Source organism: Telopea speciosissima, chromosome 9 (assembly GCF_018873765.1).
Source record: "Telopea speciosissima isolate NSW1024214 ecotype Mountain lineage chromosome 9, Tspe_v1, whole genome shotgun sequence".
NCBI lineage: Eukaryota > Viridiplantae > Streptophyta > Magnoliopsida > Proteales > Proteaceae > Telopea > Telopea speciosissima.
Genome location: NC_057924.1, coordinates 17,376,372 through 17,392,979, shown reverse-complemented (window position 1 = coordinate 17,392,979; position 16,608 = coordinate 17,376,372). Strand labels below are relative to the sequence as shown.

The following is a 16,608-nucleotide window of genomic DNA, read 5'->3' as shown; positions in this document are numbered from 1 at the left end:
CCACACAAGCTTACTTAATAATAACAACAAGACAAAACTTAAAACTGTTGCAAGGCAAATCAAAGTACATTAAATAAGTCTTAAGTGAAGTAATAAATTCATTTTATGTTAAATTGCTTGTTAAGTAACAAGTCATGAGGTCAGCTCAGGAATTAAGAAAAACATTGTTGCCGTGCTTTGCACATTTCTGTTTACCCAAAAACACAAAACTAAAAACAAAAATGGTTTGAGCTTCTCTTCTCTTCTCCCCATTACTTATACATCTCAACCCCTTTACCTCTCCCTCTCAAAAGAATTGTGAAAACCAAGCTCCAAATTGATCATGGATGTAGAATCACATCTTCATGATGATGAACATCAACGTCGGCAACTTCTCCGGCAACGTTCAACACCGGACCCTGATCAGACTAACCTTATAATGAAGGCCATAAGCTTAACATATCAAAGTCTATCCAATTTAGCCATTCTCCTCCCTACAGGGACAGTGTTTGTATTCCAACTTCTATCTCCAATTTTCAGTGACAAAGGTGACTGTGATGTTGCCAGCCGATCCATGACAGCAGGCCTTATGATCTTTTGTGGTCTGTTATGCTTTCTATTATCCTTTACAGATAGTTTCAGAGATGATAAAGGAGTAGTCCATTATGGAATAGCAACCTTAAGAGGATTATGGATCATCGATGATTCTATCACAATTCCTCCTGAGGATGCTTCAGAATATCAACTTAAGTTCATTGATTTCTTACATGCTTTCATGTCAACTCTGGTTTTTGCTGCTATTACACTATTTGATCAGAATGTGGTCAATTGTTTCTACCCAACACCATCAGAAGAGACAATGGAACTCCTCACAGCTTTGCCAGTTGGGATTGGTGTCATTGGTAGCGCGTTTTTTGTCACATTTCCTACTACTCGTCATGAAATCCTCTATCTTCTCCCTAATCTCAAAACTTGTTTGTTCTTTGTTCTTTTCTTTCTATATTCACCTCATTTATATGTATCTTCATAATTCAAAAGAATGTTTTGTGAGTTAAGATCTCATTACCTTCTTTTGTTTTTTTTTTTTTTTTTTTGTTAAATTGAAAACGGGATGGTTCAGTTTTAGTTCTTTAAGGATTTGGCTCTTGTCCTGCAGTAGAGGGAGCTGGAGCGTCCAGCCCATGGAAACCACCTAAAACCAAGGGGTAGTCATTTCACATGTGGGGCCCAGGTAGGACCCACCTGTGAAATGACCACCCCACCCCTGTTTTTGTTATCGTTTAGCTGGGCTAGATGCTCCGGCTCCTGCCACTGCAGGACAGGAGCCAAATCCGTTCTTTAACGGTTTTGGGCCCTCAAAGTTCTAAATGCTCAAATATAAGAGTTTGTTTGACGCATAACCCTTGATTTTTCTTTGTAATCACAACATAACCTTTATATAAGTTAGGAAACAAGTTTTCCTTAAGCCATGGTGAAAAGGAATTCCTCCACAGATGCCATCATGGCACTTGATGAGTGCTTGGGAACCATGAAGGGCATTTTGGTCATCCAACAAATGGGGGGCGGGGGGGGGGGGGAGTATTAATGAAGGTAGATTCGTGACTGAACCCTTTACTCTGGGGTGAAGGAAAACATTCCCCTATAAAATATAACTGTAAGAGATCACTTCTTGGTTGTGTAGCCCCGGCACCAGAATGGGCAACCAATGACAGTGCTCAGAGTGGCATAAATACGAATGGAATTTTTTATACCAATACATTTAAAATTTGAAAATCCAAATCAACAATGCCAAATATTTGATTATATTCAAGTTTTAAACGGATCTTGGTGATTCCAATTTGGTCTTTCAATTCTGGAACTATTGGGAGACCCATTTTAGAACCAACCCGTCTCATTTACTAATTGGTTCCAAAATTCAATTCTAACTAGAACCGATCCCATAGTTTAATGGGAGGGTCAATTCCAATATTTGCGTAGGGATAATGATGATAAGTCAACGCGTTCATATGGCAAGAGAGAGAGAGAGATTTCTTGTTATTTTCCAATCACCCACCCTCGATCAATCGCTAGCGTTTGCAATAGAGTTCAGATCTGTTACCCACATGGGGACGGGTGGGGATAGATCTGAACCCTCCATGACCCACACCCCTACGGAGGGTCCAGATCTTTCCCCACCCGTCCCCATGTGGGTAACTGATCCAGATTCTTTGCAACACCATCCCTCCACCCCCCTCTCCCCACCTAGGGTGGTTCATAGCAAGTTTCCTTGGCTAACTTGATCCGCTCTTATATTTCATGTTAGACCTCGTTTTCTTCGTCCACAAATGATAAGTTATTGAAGGAGATAAGTGACTCGGAGTGAGAAGTATGTAGATGATCTTATTGATTTAGTAAATGGGTTTGATATTTGTAACCATAGTTGGTTACATTGAGCCTATCACCATACCCAATTTGTCCTTGGTGTCCTTTTCACAATAAGGGTGGTCTTCTTTGTTCGTTGGGGACACAAATGGTATTATATAATAGCAATGATATCAATTTTTATATGGGAGAGCACAAGGGCCATATGTGCATGGCAGCCAATGAGAGGGCACGCTGTAAGGAGGCGAGATTTTCGCTTTTCATGGGGAGGGGGGGCAGTCATTTTGCCCTCCACTGTGTCTGGATGTGACCCCTGCATCCCCCACAAAGAACTTTTTTCTTTTTTATAATTACCATTTGTCTTACACGGTCACGGTCCACATCAGTTGGTTATTGATTAATGTGTCCATGCATGATTACATGAAGAATATCTTTTTAGTAAAAAAAAAATTTTTGGGTAAGGAATATCTTTATAGTAAATAAGTCTTAACAATATAAGTTCCAATCAATAACGGTTCCAACCATTATTGTAAGCCTTCAATTTTTTTAATTAGGTACCTCGCCCCAGTTACTCACCCCACCCCATCTCATATCATCCATGGGATGTAGACCCCAAAGCCCATAAACGATGTGAGATGAGGTGGCGTTGTTAGCTGCAGGGAGGGGATACAGGTAGGGTTGTAAACGGATCGGATTCGGCTCGGATAGTGCTATATCCGCATCCACATCCGATTAGCTATCTGACGGATTCGGATAATGCTAAACGGATACAGACACGGATACAGATCGGATATTTTATCCATTTACATGTAAATATAGCTTTTCGGATAGCTATAGCCTATCCGTATCCGCATCTTTTTAGCTTTCGGACGGATTCGGATAGTGCTAAACGGATACGGAAACGGATTTTGACTATTCATTTACACCCCTAGATACAAGCTCTCAAATTTTATTTTATTTGAATTGCTTGTTTGTGTACCAGAAGTAGTTAAACTATAACTTGATGATGCATGAATGCATGAATGCAACCATCTATAGGACCAAGTTTCCCTACACCCACACTGAATCAGATCCCAGTGCGGGGCAGGAGGAGGTATTGGGAGGGCTTTTTGGGAACATATTAAAACCCTATAAGGATTTATGAATCCTAGGATGGTGGGTGGAGCGAAACTTATTCCTTATTTATTTTTGTCATATTTAATTTCTCAAATAATACTTGTTCACGTGTCCATTCATACCATTCCCCAAGCATCCTTGAGTGTATAATTACTTTGGAGGGAATAAGGGTTACTTGGCCAAACATATATGCCAAGTTTTCAACCTATATAGAGGATATCTGGATAAATTATAGTTTCACAATGGACAAACAACTCAATTCCTTAAGGGCCCGTTTGTTTAGAGGGGAAGGTGGGATGGGATTGTTGGGAAGATAAGACCCACATATTGGTGGGCTTTTATTCAAGTAGAAATGTTCAGGTAAAGTTATTTTTTCCATGAATAGTATCCAAAATCCTACCAATTTTGTGGGACTTTTGATAGGCTAGGGGTGGGATTTTGAAGTGCCACATCAGCAGACAAAAGAGGGTTCCTATAAGCAAAAAACTTGAAGGCAAAAAGAACTCTGGCCCGTCGCATGACACCTGCACTAGTGTGGGGCCAACGCGAATGGGGGAATTGATTAGGGGAGATTTTTCATTTTGTAGGGAGTACAGCAGTCATTTCAAGCCGTTGTAGATACTGCATTTTAACACCTTGATGGGGACTCTCCAAAGATGATGATCAGGGCCCAGCTGACTCTTGTGACAATTATGTGACAAACATGGACATTTTTCTTGGCATGATTTCAATATTCGAATCTTCTAGATTTGACCCAAAACTCTTAGGATGGTCTTATTTAATTATTTTGTGCATGAATATAAAATTTCGTTCAAATCCAATGACATTTGATATTCAAACTTAATGCAAAAATGACCATTTTACTCCTAGTGCTATTTTGGTATCCAACCATTTCCACTTTGAACCAAAACTCCTCGAATAACTTTATTTAGTTGTTTTAAGTTCATGCATAAAATTTTGTGCATGAACCAAAACTCCTCAAATAACAATAATATACACCATGAACCTCGTTGCTGTCTTAAAAAAGTATAGGAAATAATGCAACTTCCTCAAAAAAAAATGGGAAAAGGTTCATTTCAAAGGGTGGAAGAGAGAGATAGACACGTATTGTGCTAGCATACGGCATACCGCTAGCATACCCTATCCTTCGCAAACAAAATGTGAACTAGTTTCTGTCTGGGTGTGTGGCTTACGCCAACACTCCCATGTTTCTCTCTCTCTCCTCAAAAAAGGGGGCAAATGTGTCTTTTCATATGGGGAGGAAGGAGAGACTCATGGGAGTACTGGCATAGGCCATGCTTTTTCCAAAAAAAAATATTATTCTCTAAGATTATCAACTTGCCAAATTATAATAAAAGAGTTGATATTTGCATGCAAGAAAACTTAATCCTTGATATGGAATAGTGGAGTGGATCATCGATGATTCTATCACAATTCCTCCTGAGGATGCTTCAGAATAGCAACTTAAGTTCATTGATTTCTTACATGCTCTCATGTCAACTCTGGTTTTTGCTGCTATTACACTATTTGATCAGAATGTGGTGAATTGTTTCTACCCAACACTATCAGAAGAGACAATGGAACTCCTCACAGCTTGGCCCGTTCAGATTGGTGTCATTGGTAGCTCGTTTTTTATGACATTTCCTACTACTCGTCATGGAATTGGCTTCTCTCTCTCTTCTCGCTAAGGGGTTTGGGCAGGGGCAAGGCGGTCACTACATGCCTCACTGTGTCTAGATTGCACGGTCCTGCCGAGTGCCGAGTAGAGGATCTGGATTGCAAAAGTTTTTGGTTCTTTTTTCTTATCTTTCTATATTCACCTCATTTATATCTATCTTCATAATTCAAAAGAATGTTTTGAGAGTTAAGGTCTCATTATCCTCTCTTTTTTGTTTCTTCTTTGTTAAATTGAAAATGGGATGGCTCAGTTCCGGTTCTTTAACGGTTTTGGGCCCTCAAAGTTCTAAATGCTCAAATATAAGTGTTTGTTTGACACATAACCCTTGATTTTTCTTTGTAATTACTACATAACCCTTATATAAGTTACGAAACAAGTTTTCCTTAAGCCATGGTGAAAAGGAATTCCTTCACAGATGCCATCATTGCGCTTGATGGGTGCCTGGGAACCATGATGTGCATTTTGATCATCCAACAAATGGGGGGAGGGGACTATTAATGAAGGTAGATTTGTGAGAAAACCCTTTACTCTGGGGTGAAGGAAAACTTTCCCCTATAAAATATAACGGCAAGAGACCACTACTTGGTTGTGTAGCCCCTGCACCAGTGCAGGGGGCCAATGAGAGTGCTCACATTGGCATAAATACGGATGGGATTTTTTATACCAATAAATCTAAAATTTGAAAATCCAAATCAACGATGCCAAATATTTGATTATATTCAAGTTTTAAACGGATCTTGGTGATTACAATTCTAGCCGATTCCAATCTGGTCTTTCAATTCTGGAACTGTTGGGAGACCCATCTTAGAACAAACCCGTCTGATTTACTAATTGGTTCCAAAATTCAGTTCTAACTAGAACCGATCCAATAGTTTAATGGATGGGTCAGTTCCAATATTTGCATAGGGATAAAGATGACAAGTCAACGCGTTCATATGGAGAGAGAGAGAGAGAGAGAGAGATTTCTTGTTATTTTCCAATCACCCATCCTCCATCGCTAGCTTTTGCAACACCACCCCTCCAGCCCCCTCTCCCCACCTAGTGTGGTTCATAGCAAGTTTCCTTGGCTAACTTGACCAGCTCTTATATTTCGTGTTAGGCCTCGTTTTCTTCGTCCACAAATGATGAGTTTTTGAAGGAGATGAGTGACTCGGAGTCGGAGTCAAAGGCATGTAGATGATCTTATTGATTTAGTAAGTGGGTTTGATATTTGTAACCATTGTTGGTTCCATTGAGCCTATCACCATACCCAATTTGTCCTTGGTGTTCTTTTCACAATAAGGGTGGTCTTCTTTGTTCGTTGGGGACACAAATGGTATTATATAATAGCAATGATATCAATTTTTATATGGGAGAGCACAAGGGCCATGTGTGTGTGACAGCCAATGACGGCACGTTGGCATCTCAGGGGCGAGATTTTCGCTTTGGGAAAATTTCACGGACACCCCCTATAAATATTCAATATGTCACGGACTTACCAAACTTGGTCAAAATGGCAACCTTCGCCCTGATGTTAAGCACAGTTAGTACCCAAAGGTGAAATATCCATTTTACCTCTTAGTTATTTAAATAAAATGACAAAACTATCATTTCATCTTCTTCCCTAAATATCCATTTTACCCCTTAGTTATTTAAATAAAAAGACAAAACTGTCATTTCATCTTCATCACCTGCTCCGACTACGGCGACTTTTACCAGCGGCAAGGAGCAAAAAAGTCTGAAACAGGGATGGATTTCCCTGAGCTAGGGGAAAACCAAGAGCCGATCCTCCTTAGATTTTCTCTTCAGATACCACCGATGGTCCCTTCGCTCCCTCCACGGCCGATGTCATCTCTATGAATGGCAATCTCCGCAAATACCCCATACCCATCACAGTATCGCTGGTCTTCGAAATCGAAACCTCGCCCTGCTTCCTCTGCAACTCTGATGGTCTCTGTTACGACGATTACATTCCTGCCCTCGATTCCTCTGAAGAATTACAACCCGGTCAGATCTACTTTGTCCTTCACACCAGTCGCTTAAAGTATCGCCTCACTGCGGCCACCCTGGCCGTCAAGGCTACCACCGCCCTCGCCCTGCTATCTCCTTCTACACTCTTCTATTACCCTCAGAAAATTCTTTTCCTTTCAAACCCCATTTTCAAAAATTTGTGATGGCCGAAGGGAAGAACCAAAGAAGGGACTAATCGGACTAATCTCCTCCGATACAACAAACCCCACATCTAAACTTTCCATCTCAAGAAATGGCCTGAATAAAAGGGATGAGCAAAGAAGAATAAAAAAAAAAAAAATTTTGATTTGTTCAAACTTTGAATATTTGAATTAGACCTGCTTCAAATAGTAGAGCGTGGTGAATTTGATTATGTAAGTTAATGGAAATATTGATCTGTCAAAGTTGAAATCGTTTCTAACTATTAAATGAGGGTGATCGATCTCCAGGACAAACGATATTTAGCATTTAATTTATAGGGTTAGGGTTTTAATTTGTAGAGTTAGGGTTTTTATGGGGTTGGATTACTGAGAGCATGGTCGGGCAGGGGAGACTGGAGAGGGTGGTGGCGGGGTTGTAGGGGAGCAAAAGAAGGAGGGCTGGAGGGGGTGGCGGTGGTGATGGTGGTGGCGGCGGAGGAAGAAACAGCAGGAGGAGAAGAACGAGAAGAAGAAGGGAAGAAAAAAGGAATAACAAAAAAGTATTGAATAAAAACAAAGGCAAAATTGTTTTTTTATAAAAAACTAAGTTCTAACATCATTAATTCATCATTAAGGGTATTATAGGGAGTTCACTGTGGTAAGGATAATTTCATTATTATAAAAGAATTAACAGCAACTTAACTGCACAGGCCTAACGGAGTGGACTAAATTGAAATAAAAACATAAAGTAAGGGTAGTCTGTGATATTTTTTCAAAGTTTGGTAAGTCCGTGACATATTGAATACTTATAGGGGGTGTCCTTGAAATTTTCCCTTTCGCTTTTCATGGAGGGGGGGGCAGTTATTTCACCCTCCCCCCCACTATGTCTGGACATGACCCCTGTGTCCCGACAAAGAACTTTTCTATTTTTTATAATTATCATTTGTCTTACATGGTCCACATCGGTTGGTGATTGATTAGTGTGACCATGCATGATTTTTTTGTTTTTGGTAAAGATGTGACCATGCATGATTACATGAAGAATATCTTTTTAGTAAATTTTTTTTGGGGTAAGGAATATCTTTTTAGTAAATAACTCTTAACAATATAAGTTCCAATCAATAACGGTCCCAACCATTATTGTAAGCCTTCAATTTTTTAATCAGGTTCCTCTCCCCAAGTAATCACCCCACCCCATCTCACATCATCAATGCGATGTAGACCCCACACCCCATAGACGGTGGGAGATGGGATGGCGTTATTAGCTACAAGGAGGGGATTTGTCAATGAGAGAGGTTGGGATTTGTCGATGAGAGTGGTTTTTTTTTAGGGATTGTGAATTTGTATATGTGTATACTTATACAGAGAGGTGTACTTAAATATACATAAATAAAAATAGTTGGTCTTCTTTTAAAAAAATAAAAAAAAATCTCTTTTTCGGTTTTTTGTTTACAAATTGTTGTTCTATTGTGTTATTAATTCCTAACACCCTTGTCAATTGAGCTACACCTTTGGGATTACAAATTCAAGCCAATTAAATTTAAGGACAAATGTAAGGATGTGTTTGGTATACATTCCCATCCTTAGAATGCACATTCTCATTCTCAAGATGGAGAATGCATTCCTCATAGAATGGGAATGTTGTTTGGCACATGTCTAACTAAAATCTATTCTTGATTTTCTAATGCTGGTGAGATAGTGAGTACATCACAATAATGTATACCATTCGTAGGCACAAGGTGGTATATACATACTAAGCATTTCATCAAACACCTTTCATACAAACAACAAACAAAGCAATTCCATTTTAACTTCTCTGAAAATAACATCATGAACAACTTGTGTTTTTGAATAGGGTCCTCAGACACAAACAAAAAAATATCAATTGCTTGAGAAATGGAATAATGGTTTTATAGTTTTGGAACAGAGAAACGGCCATCGATGGATTTGATGGGCAAATCCTTCCGTTCTGTTGATGGGCGACCAGGGTATCATGGCGACCTGATCTTCTTCTATTTTTTTCCCATTATTTGAGTTTTTATTTGCTATTTGCTCTCATGGGCGGTACTTGCAGTCCCAAAAGTTTTAGCAGTTCTCTCTCAGATCTGAAACAATCGATCTAAGAATCTGGGATTTGGTTTCTTTGCTTAAATCGACTCAAAGAATTAATGTGCAATTTTATATGAGCGAGCTTCTTCCATAAAGAGTTGCCCGATGATCACTCCGCCATTTTGATTTTTGGATGAGGATGCCAAGGCTGTAGATATTAATTAGGGGTGTAAATGAGTAGTTGAAATCCGTTTCCGTATCCGTGTTCGTATCCATTTAGCACTATCCGAATCCGTCCGAAAGCTAAACGGATGCGGATACGAATAGGCTATAGCTATCCGAAAAGCTATATTCACATGTAAACGGATAAAATATCAGATCCATATCCGTGTCCGTATCCATTTAGCACTATCCGAATCCGTCCGATAGCTAATCGGATGCGGATGAGGATATAGCACTATCCGAGCCGAATCCGATCCGTTTACAGCCCTAGATATTATCACAGAATATCCGTTGGGGTTGAGGTTTGCTTGTGTCTTAATTTATCTTGTACAATATTAAATAACTCAAAAATTTATGAAAACAAATTCATAACGTATCTTTAGTTGGTGATTGCATCTTGAAGATGGCAGGAAGTCACTCGACCAAAAAAAAAATAATAATAATAAGAGAAAATTACTTGGACACCCTCTGTACTATGGCCATTTTGCCTAGTCTCCCCAACGTGTGAAACAATTACTTGAACACCCCCTGCAGTATACCATTTCTTTCAAGTAGGTCAAGTCCATTAGTTTAGTGATGATGTCATCGGTTAAATTTTTTGTAATGCCTAAACTACCCTTAAAGGGCAGTGAAGTGACCCTTTTACCCTCTTCCTCCTTCTTATCCCTACAACCCACCGATTTCATATTCAAACCCTAACAGATTTAAGAAATAAGTTATTTTTTCTTAAACAAATTTCAAATCAAAATAACCCAAAACCCTTAAATGATTTCAGATTCAAACCCTAATAAATCTCTTTCATGGCCGATTCAGGTACAAAAAAAAACAAATAAATCTGAGATGCCGTTGCCCTGTTGCCTAAAAAACAATCAACAAACTTTAGACATCTTCTTCTTACTTTATTTTTTATTGTTAAGGGCTGAAAAAAATGTTTATACAACACATTGACTGCCGGTTCTTGAAGCAGTAGCCATGGCTACCTTTTGCTTTTTTTTTTTTCATGTGCATACATATATTTTCTGTTTTCTATTTTCTGTTTTCTGTTTTCTGTTGGATATTCGAAGACCCAAATCTCAGCCATCATACAGCCAATAGGACTGATATTTGGAGGGTTGTTCCTGCCCCATTCAAGAAGCACTCGACCTGCCTTTGAAGGCCTGTTAAACAGAGATCTATCAGATCTGGAATTTTCTCATGGGATTCATATCGGCTCACTGGTTTTAGGATTGTCTCTGCTGCAATCTCAAGGTGCAACTTCTCTGCAAGAATTCTTTTGATCAGGCCCATATTCGAAAAATTTATTCTTTCTCTAGAGAGCTCCACTCGATCCAGGTTAAAGGTCTATTTGGCTGGCTGGTTTAAGCCCTAGTTTAAACCTTCTAATTCTGATTCTCTTCCTATTTTGGTGGACTATTAATCGATCTCTCTACTGGTTCTTTGGATATGCTATTTTGGGTAATCTTTTGGGGTTTGGCGAAGAGAGTGAGAGAAAGATTCTGCCGTCGTCGTGACGAAAACAATGGTTGGGGTTTTTTTTTAATGGCCGGTGGTAGGATATTCTGGGTTGTTTGCGATAAGAAGAAGAAGGGTAATTTGGTAATTTATCCACTATTTTCTTTTGAATAGGTGATAAGGGTAGAAGAAGAGTAATTTGGTAATTTATCCACTGTTTTCTTTTGAATAGGTGATAATGATAAAATGGACATTTCCAATTAAACACTAACAACAGACTAACACCGTCAGGTTTCGGGGGGTGTCAAGTAATTGTTTCAAACATTGGGGAGACTAAGCAAAATGGCCATAGTACAAGGGGTGTTCAAGTAATTTTCCCTAATAATAAAGAACAAAGGGATCTCCTAAAAATATTTGGGAAAATGTTCTCCGTCCGGGAGTGTGACCTATGCCAGCACTCCCATGAGTCTATCTCTCTCCTCCCCATGTGAAAAGACACCTCTACCCACTTGTTTTAATGAGGAGAAAGATAGACACATGGGAGTGCTGGCGCAGGCCATACTCCCGTACAGAAAACTGCTTCCCAAAAGATTTATAGCAAATAAACATAGGAATAATAGGAAGGGAAGAGAATTTTTTTAAACTTCTCTCTCTTTTGATTATTAGTTTATCACCAATCGTGGTTATGAAGGCACGTACGTAGTATGTGATGTATGTACGATAATATTCACCACGGAACCTCGTCGTTTTCTTAAGAAAAATAAAAAAGTATAGGAAATAACGCAATTTTCTTAAAAAAATGGGAAAAGGCTGAGTATGCTAGCGGTATACCGTATGCTGACACCCTATTTGTTTATCTCTCTTTTCCTCCCTTTGAGGGGTAAGGGAATCATTTCAAAGGGTGGAAGAGAAAGATAGACACGTATTGTGCTAGCATACGGCATACCACTAGCATACCTATCCTTCCCAAAAAAACAATGTGAACTGGTTATTTGCCTGAGTGTGTGGCTTACGCCAACACTCGCATGTATCTATCTCTCTCCTCCTCAAAAAATGGGCAAATGTGTTTTTTCATATGGGGAAGAAAGAGGGACTCATGGGAGTTCTTTTTCCCAAAAAAAATATTATTCTCTAAGATTATTAACTTGCCGAATAATTACAAAAAAGCTGATTGTTGCGTGCAAGAAAACTTAATCCTTGATATGGAATACTGGAAGTGGATCTTTCACAGAAATTATTAAAGGAGAAGATAGAAGTTCTATAAAATAATTCAATCTAGAGAATCCAAAGAACATAATAATTTATTTATGAAGCAATGCAAGGGTTAAGGGACAAGGAGATTACCATCACAATCTTGACCAGTGTTTGGAAAGATTAAAGCTAATGAGATGCAAATGGACACACAAGCTTAATTAATAATAACAATAAGACAAAACTTTAAACTGTTACAAGGCAAATCAAAGTACATTATATAAGTCTTAAGTGAAGTAATAAAATCATTTTATGTTAAATTGCTTGTTAAGTAACTACTCATGGCATGAACTCAGCTCAGGAATTAAGAAAAACAATGTTGCCGTGCTTTGAACATTTCTGTTTACCCAAAAAAAAAAAAAAAAAAAAAAAGCAAAAAACAAAAATGGTTTGAGCTTCTCTTCTCTTCTCCCCATTACTTATACATCTCAACCCCTTTACCTCTTCCTCCCAAAAGAATTGTGAAAACCAAACTCCAAATTGATCATGGATGAACATCAACGTCGGCCACTCCTCCGGCGACGTTCAACACCGGACCCTGATCGGACTAAGCTTCTACTGAAGGCCATAAGCTTAACTTTTCAAAGTGTATCCAATTTAGCCAATCTCCTCCCTACAGGGACAGTGTTTGTATTCCAACTTCTATCTCCAATCTTCAGTGACAAAGGTGACTGTGATGTTGCCAGCCGATCCATGACAGCAGGCCTTGTGATCTTTTGTGGTCTGTTATGCTTTCTATTATCCTTTACAGATAGTTTCAGAGATGATAAAGGAGTAGTCCATTATGGAATAGCAACCTTAAGAGGATTATGGATCATCGATGATTCTATCACAGTTCCTCCTGAGGATGCTTCAGAATATCAACTTAAGTTCATTGATTTCTTACATGCTTTCATGTCAACTCTGGTTTTTGCTGCTATTACACTATTTGATCAGAATGTGGTGAATTGTTTCTACCCAACACCATCAGAGGAGACTATGGAACTCCTCACAGCTTTGCCAGTTGGGATTGGTGTCATTGGTAGCGCATTTTTTGTCACATTTCCTACTACTCGTCATGGAATTGGCTTCCCTCTCTCTTCTCGCTAAGGCGTTTGGGCAGGGGCAAGGCGGTCATTGCATGCCTCACTGTGTCTGAACTGCCGGACAGCTCGGCAATAGAGGATCTGGATTTCTTTTTTCTTATCTTTCTATATTCACCTCATTTATATCTATCTTCATAATTCAAAAGAAAGTGAGTTAAGGTCTCATTATCATTTTTTTTTTTTCTTTTTTGTTAAATTGAAAATGGGATGGCTCAGTTCCGGTTCTTTAATGGTTTTGGGCCCTCAAAGTTCTAAACACTCTAATATAAGTGTTTGTTTGACGCATAACCCTTGATTTTTCTTTGTAATTACAACTTAACCTTTATATAAGTTCGGAAACAAGTTTTCCTTAAGCCATGGTGAAAAGGAGAATTCCTTGACAGATGCCATCAATGCACTTGATGGGTGCTTGGGAACCATGAAGGGCATTTTGGTCATCCAACAAATGGGGGAAGAGTATTTATTTATGAAGGTAGATTCGTGAGTGAACCCTTTACGTACTCTGGGGTAAAGGAAAACTTTCCCCTATAAAATATAACGGCAAGAGATCATTTCCTGTGGAGTCCCTGCACCAATGCGAGGGGCCAATGAGAGTGTTCAAAGTGGCATAAATATGGATGGGATTTTTTATACCAATAAATATAAAATTTGAAAATCCAAATCAACAATGCCAAATATTTGATTATATTCAAGTTTTAAACGGATCTTGGTGTTTCCAATCTAGTCTTTCAATTCTGGAACTGTTGGGAGACCCATCTTAGAACCAACCCGTCTCATGCATTTACTAATTGGTTCCAAAATTCAGTTCTAACTAGGACCGATCCAATAGTTTAATGGGTAGGTCAGTTCCAATATTTGCAGAGGGATAAAGATGATAAGTCAACGCGTTCATATGGCAAGAGAAAGAGATTTCTTGTTATTTTCCAATCACCCATCCTCCATCGCTAGCGTTTGCAACACCACCCCTCCACCCCCCCCCCTCTCCCCACCTAGTGTTGTTCATAGCAAGTTTCCTTGGCTAACTTGATCCTCTCTTATATTTCATGGTAGACCTCGTTTTCTTCGTCCAAAAATGATAAGTTTTTGAAGGAGATAAGTGAATCGGAGTCAGAGGTATGTCGATGATCTTATTGATTTAGTAAATGAGTTTGATATTTATATCCATAGTTGGTTACCTTGAGCCTGTCACCATACCCAATTTGTCTTTAGTGTTCTTTTCACAATAAGGGTGGTCTTCTGTGTTCGTTGGGGACACAAATGGTATTTTATAATAGCAATGATGTCAATTTTCATATGGGAAAGCACAAGGGCCATGTGCGCGTGGCAGACAATGAGAGGGCACGTTAGCATCTCAAGGGGCGTGATTTTCGCTTTTCAGGGGGGAGGAGGGGCAGTCATTTCGCCCCCTACTGTGTTTGACTGTGACCCCTATGTCCCCCACAAAGAACTTTTCTCCTTTTTATAATTACCATTTGTCTTACACGGTCCACATCGGTTGGTGATTGATTAGTGTGACCATGCATGATTACATGACGAATATCTTTTCAATAAATTTTTTTTTGGGGTAACGAATATCTTTTTAGTAAATATGTCTTAACAATATAAGTTCCAATCAATAACAGTCCCAACCATTATTGTAAGCTTTCAATTTTTTAATCAGGTTCCTGTCCCCAGGTAATCACCCCACCTCATCTCACATCATCAATGCGATGTAGACCCCACACCCCATAGACGGTGTGAGATGGGGTGGCGTTATTAGCTGCGGGGAGGGGATACAGGCTCTCAATTTTTATTTATATTTGAAAGGAAGCAGTTTTCTATCCGGGAGTGTGGCCTACGCCAGCACTCCCATGTGTCTATCTATTTCCTCCTTAATACAACGGGGCAGAGGTGTCTTTTCACATGGGGGGGAGAGAGATAGACTCATGGGAGTGCTGGCATAGGCCACTCCCTGACAGAGATCTTTTTTCTATATTTGAATTGCTTGCTTGTGCACCAGAAGTAGTTAAACTATAACTTGATGGTGCATTTTATGCATGAATGCAACCATCTATAGGATCGAATTTCCATACACCCACACTGAATGAGATCCCATTCACCGTAGGGTAGGAGGGGGTATCGGGAGGGCTTTTTGGGAACATATTAAAACCCTATATGGGTTTATGAATCCTAGGTTGGTGGGTAAACCGTCCTGTGGGTGCAGCGAAACTTAGTCCTTATTTATTTTTGTCATATTTAATTTCTCAGATAATACTTGTTCACGTGTCCATTCATATCATTCCCTAAGCATACTTGAGTGTATAATTACTTTGGAGGGAATAAGGTTACTTGTCCAAACATATATGCCAAGTTTTCAACCTATATAGAGGTCACTTGTCCAGTCATTTCGCCCCTTACTGTGTCTGGACGTGACCCCTGTGTCCCCCAGAAAGAACTTTTCTTCTTTTTATAATTTCCATTTGTCTTACACGGTCCACATCAGCAGTTGGTGATTGATTAGTGTGACCATGCAAGAATATATAAAGAATATCTTTTCAATAAATTTTTTTTTGGGGTAAGGCATATCTTTTTAGTAAATAAGTCTCAACAATATAAGTTTCAATCAATAACGGTCCCAACCATTGTTGTAAGCCTTCAATTTTTTAATCAGGTTCCTCTCCCCAAGTAATCACCCCACCCCATCTCACATCATCAATGCGATGTAGACCCCACACCCCATAGATTGTGTGAGATGGGGTGGCGTTGTTAGCTGTAGTGAGGGGATACAGGCTCTCAATTTTTATTATATTTAAATTGCTTGCTTGTGTACAAGAAGTAGTTAAACTATAACTTGATGATGCATGAATGCATGAATGCATGAATGCAACCATCTATAGGGCCGAGTTTCCCTACACCCACACTGAATGAGATCCCATTCACCACGGGCAGGAGGGGGTATCGGGAGGGTTTTTTGGGAACATATTAAAACCCCGGGTTCATGAATCCTAGGATGGGGGGTGAACCGTCCTCTGTGGGTGAAGCGAAACTTAGTCCTTATTTATTTTTGTCATATTTAATTTCTCAAATAATACTTGTTCACGTGTCCATTCATACCATTCCCCAAGCATACTTGAGTGTATAATTACTTTGGAGGGAATAAGGTTACTTGTCCAAACATATATGCCAAGTTTTCAACCTATATAGAGGATACCTGGATAAATTACAGTTTCACAATGGACAAACAATTCAATTCCTTGAGGCCCCGTTTGTTTAGATGGGAAGGTGGGATGGGATTGTTGGGAAGATG

At 39.3% G+C, this 16,608-nt stretch overlaps 2 protein-coding genes across 2 annotated transcripts; both read left to right on the top strand.

Annotated features, from left to right (window-relative positions):
• Nucleotides 1–322: 322 nt before the first annotated feature.
• Nucleotides 323–5,144, top strand: LOC122640654 (protein DMP4-like). Its single transcript, XM_043833880.1, has 2 exons — nt 323–900; nt 5,096–5,144. Exons 1-2 carry the CDS (start codon nt 323–325, stop codon nt 5,142–5,144), a joined length of 627 nt encoding a protein of 208 aa, XP_043689815.1.
• Nucleotides 5,145–12,723: 7,579 nt separating this feature from the next.
• LOC122638688 (protein DMP4-like) lies at nt 12,724–13,326 on the top strand. The gene is made up of 2 exons (XM_043831542.1): nt 12,724–12,904; nt 12,989–13,326. The coding sequence occupies exons 1-2, from the start codon at nt 12,724–12,726 to the stop codon at nt 13,324–13,326; spliced, it is 519 nt and encodes a 172-aa protein (XP_043687477.1).
• Nucleotides 13,327–16,608: the final 3,282 nt, after the last annotated feature.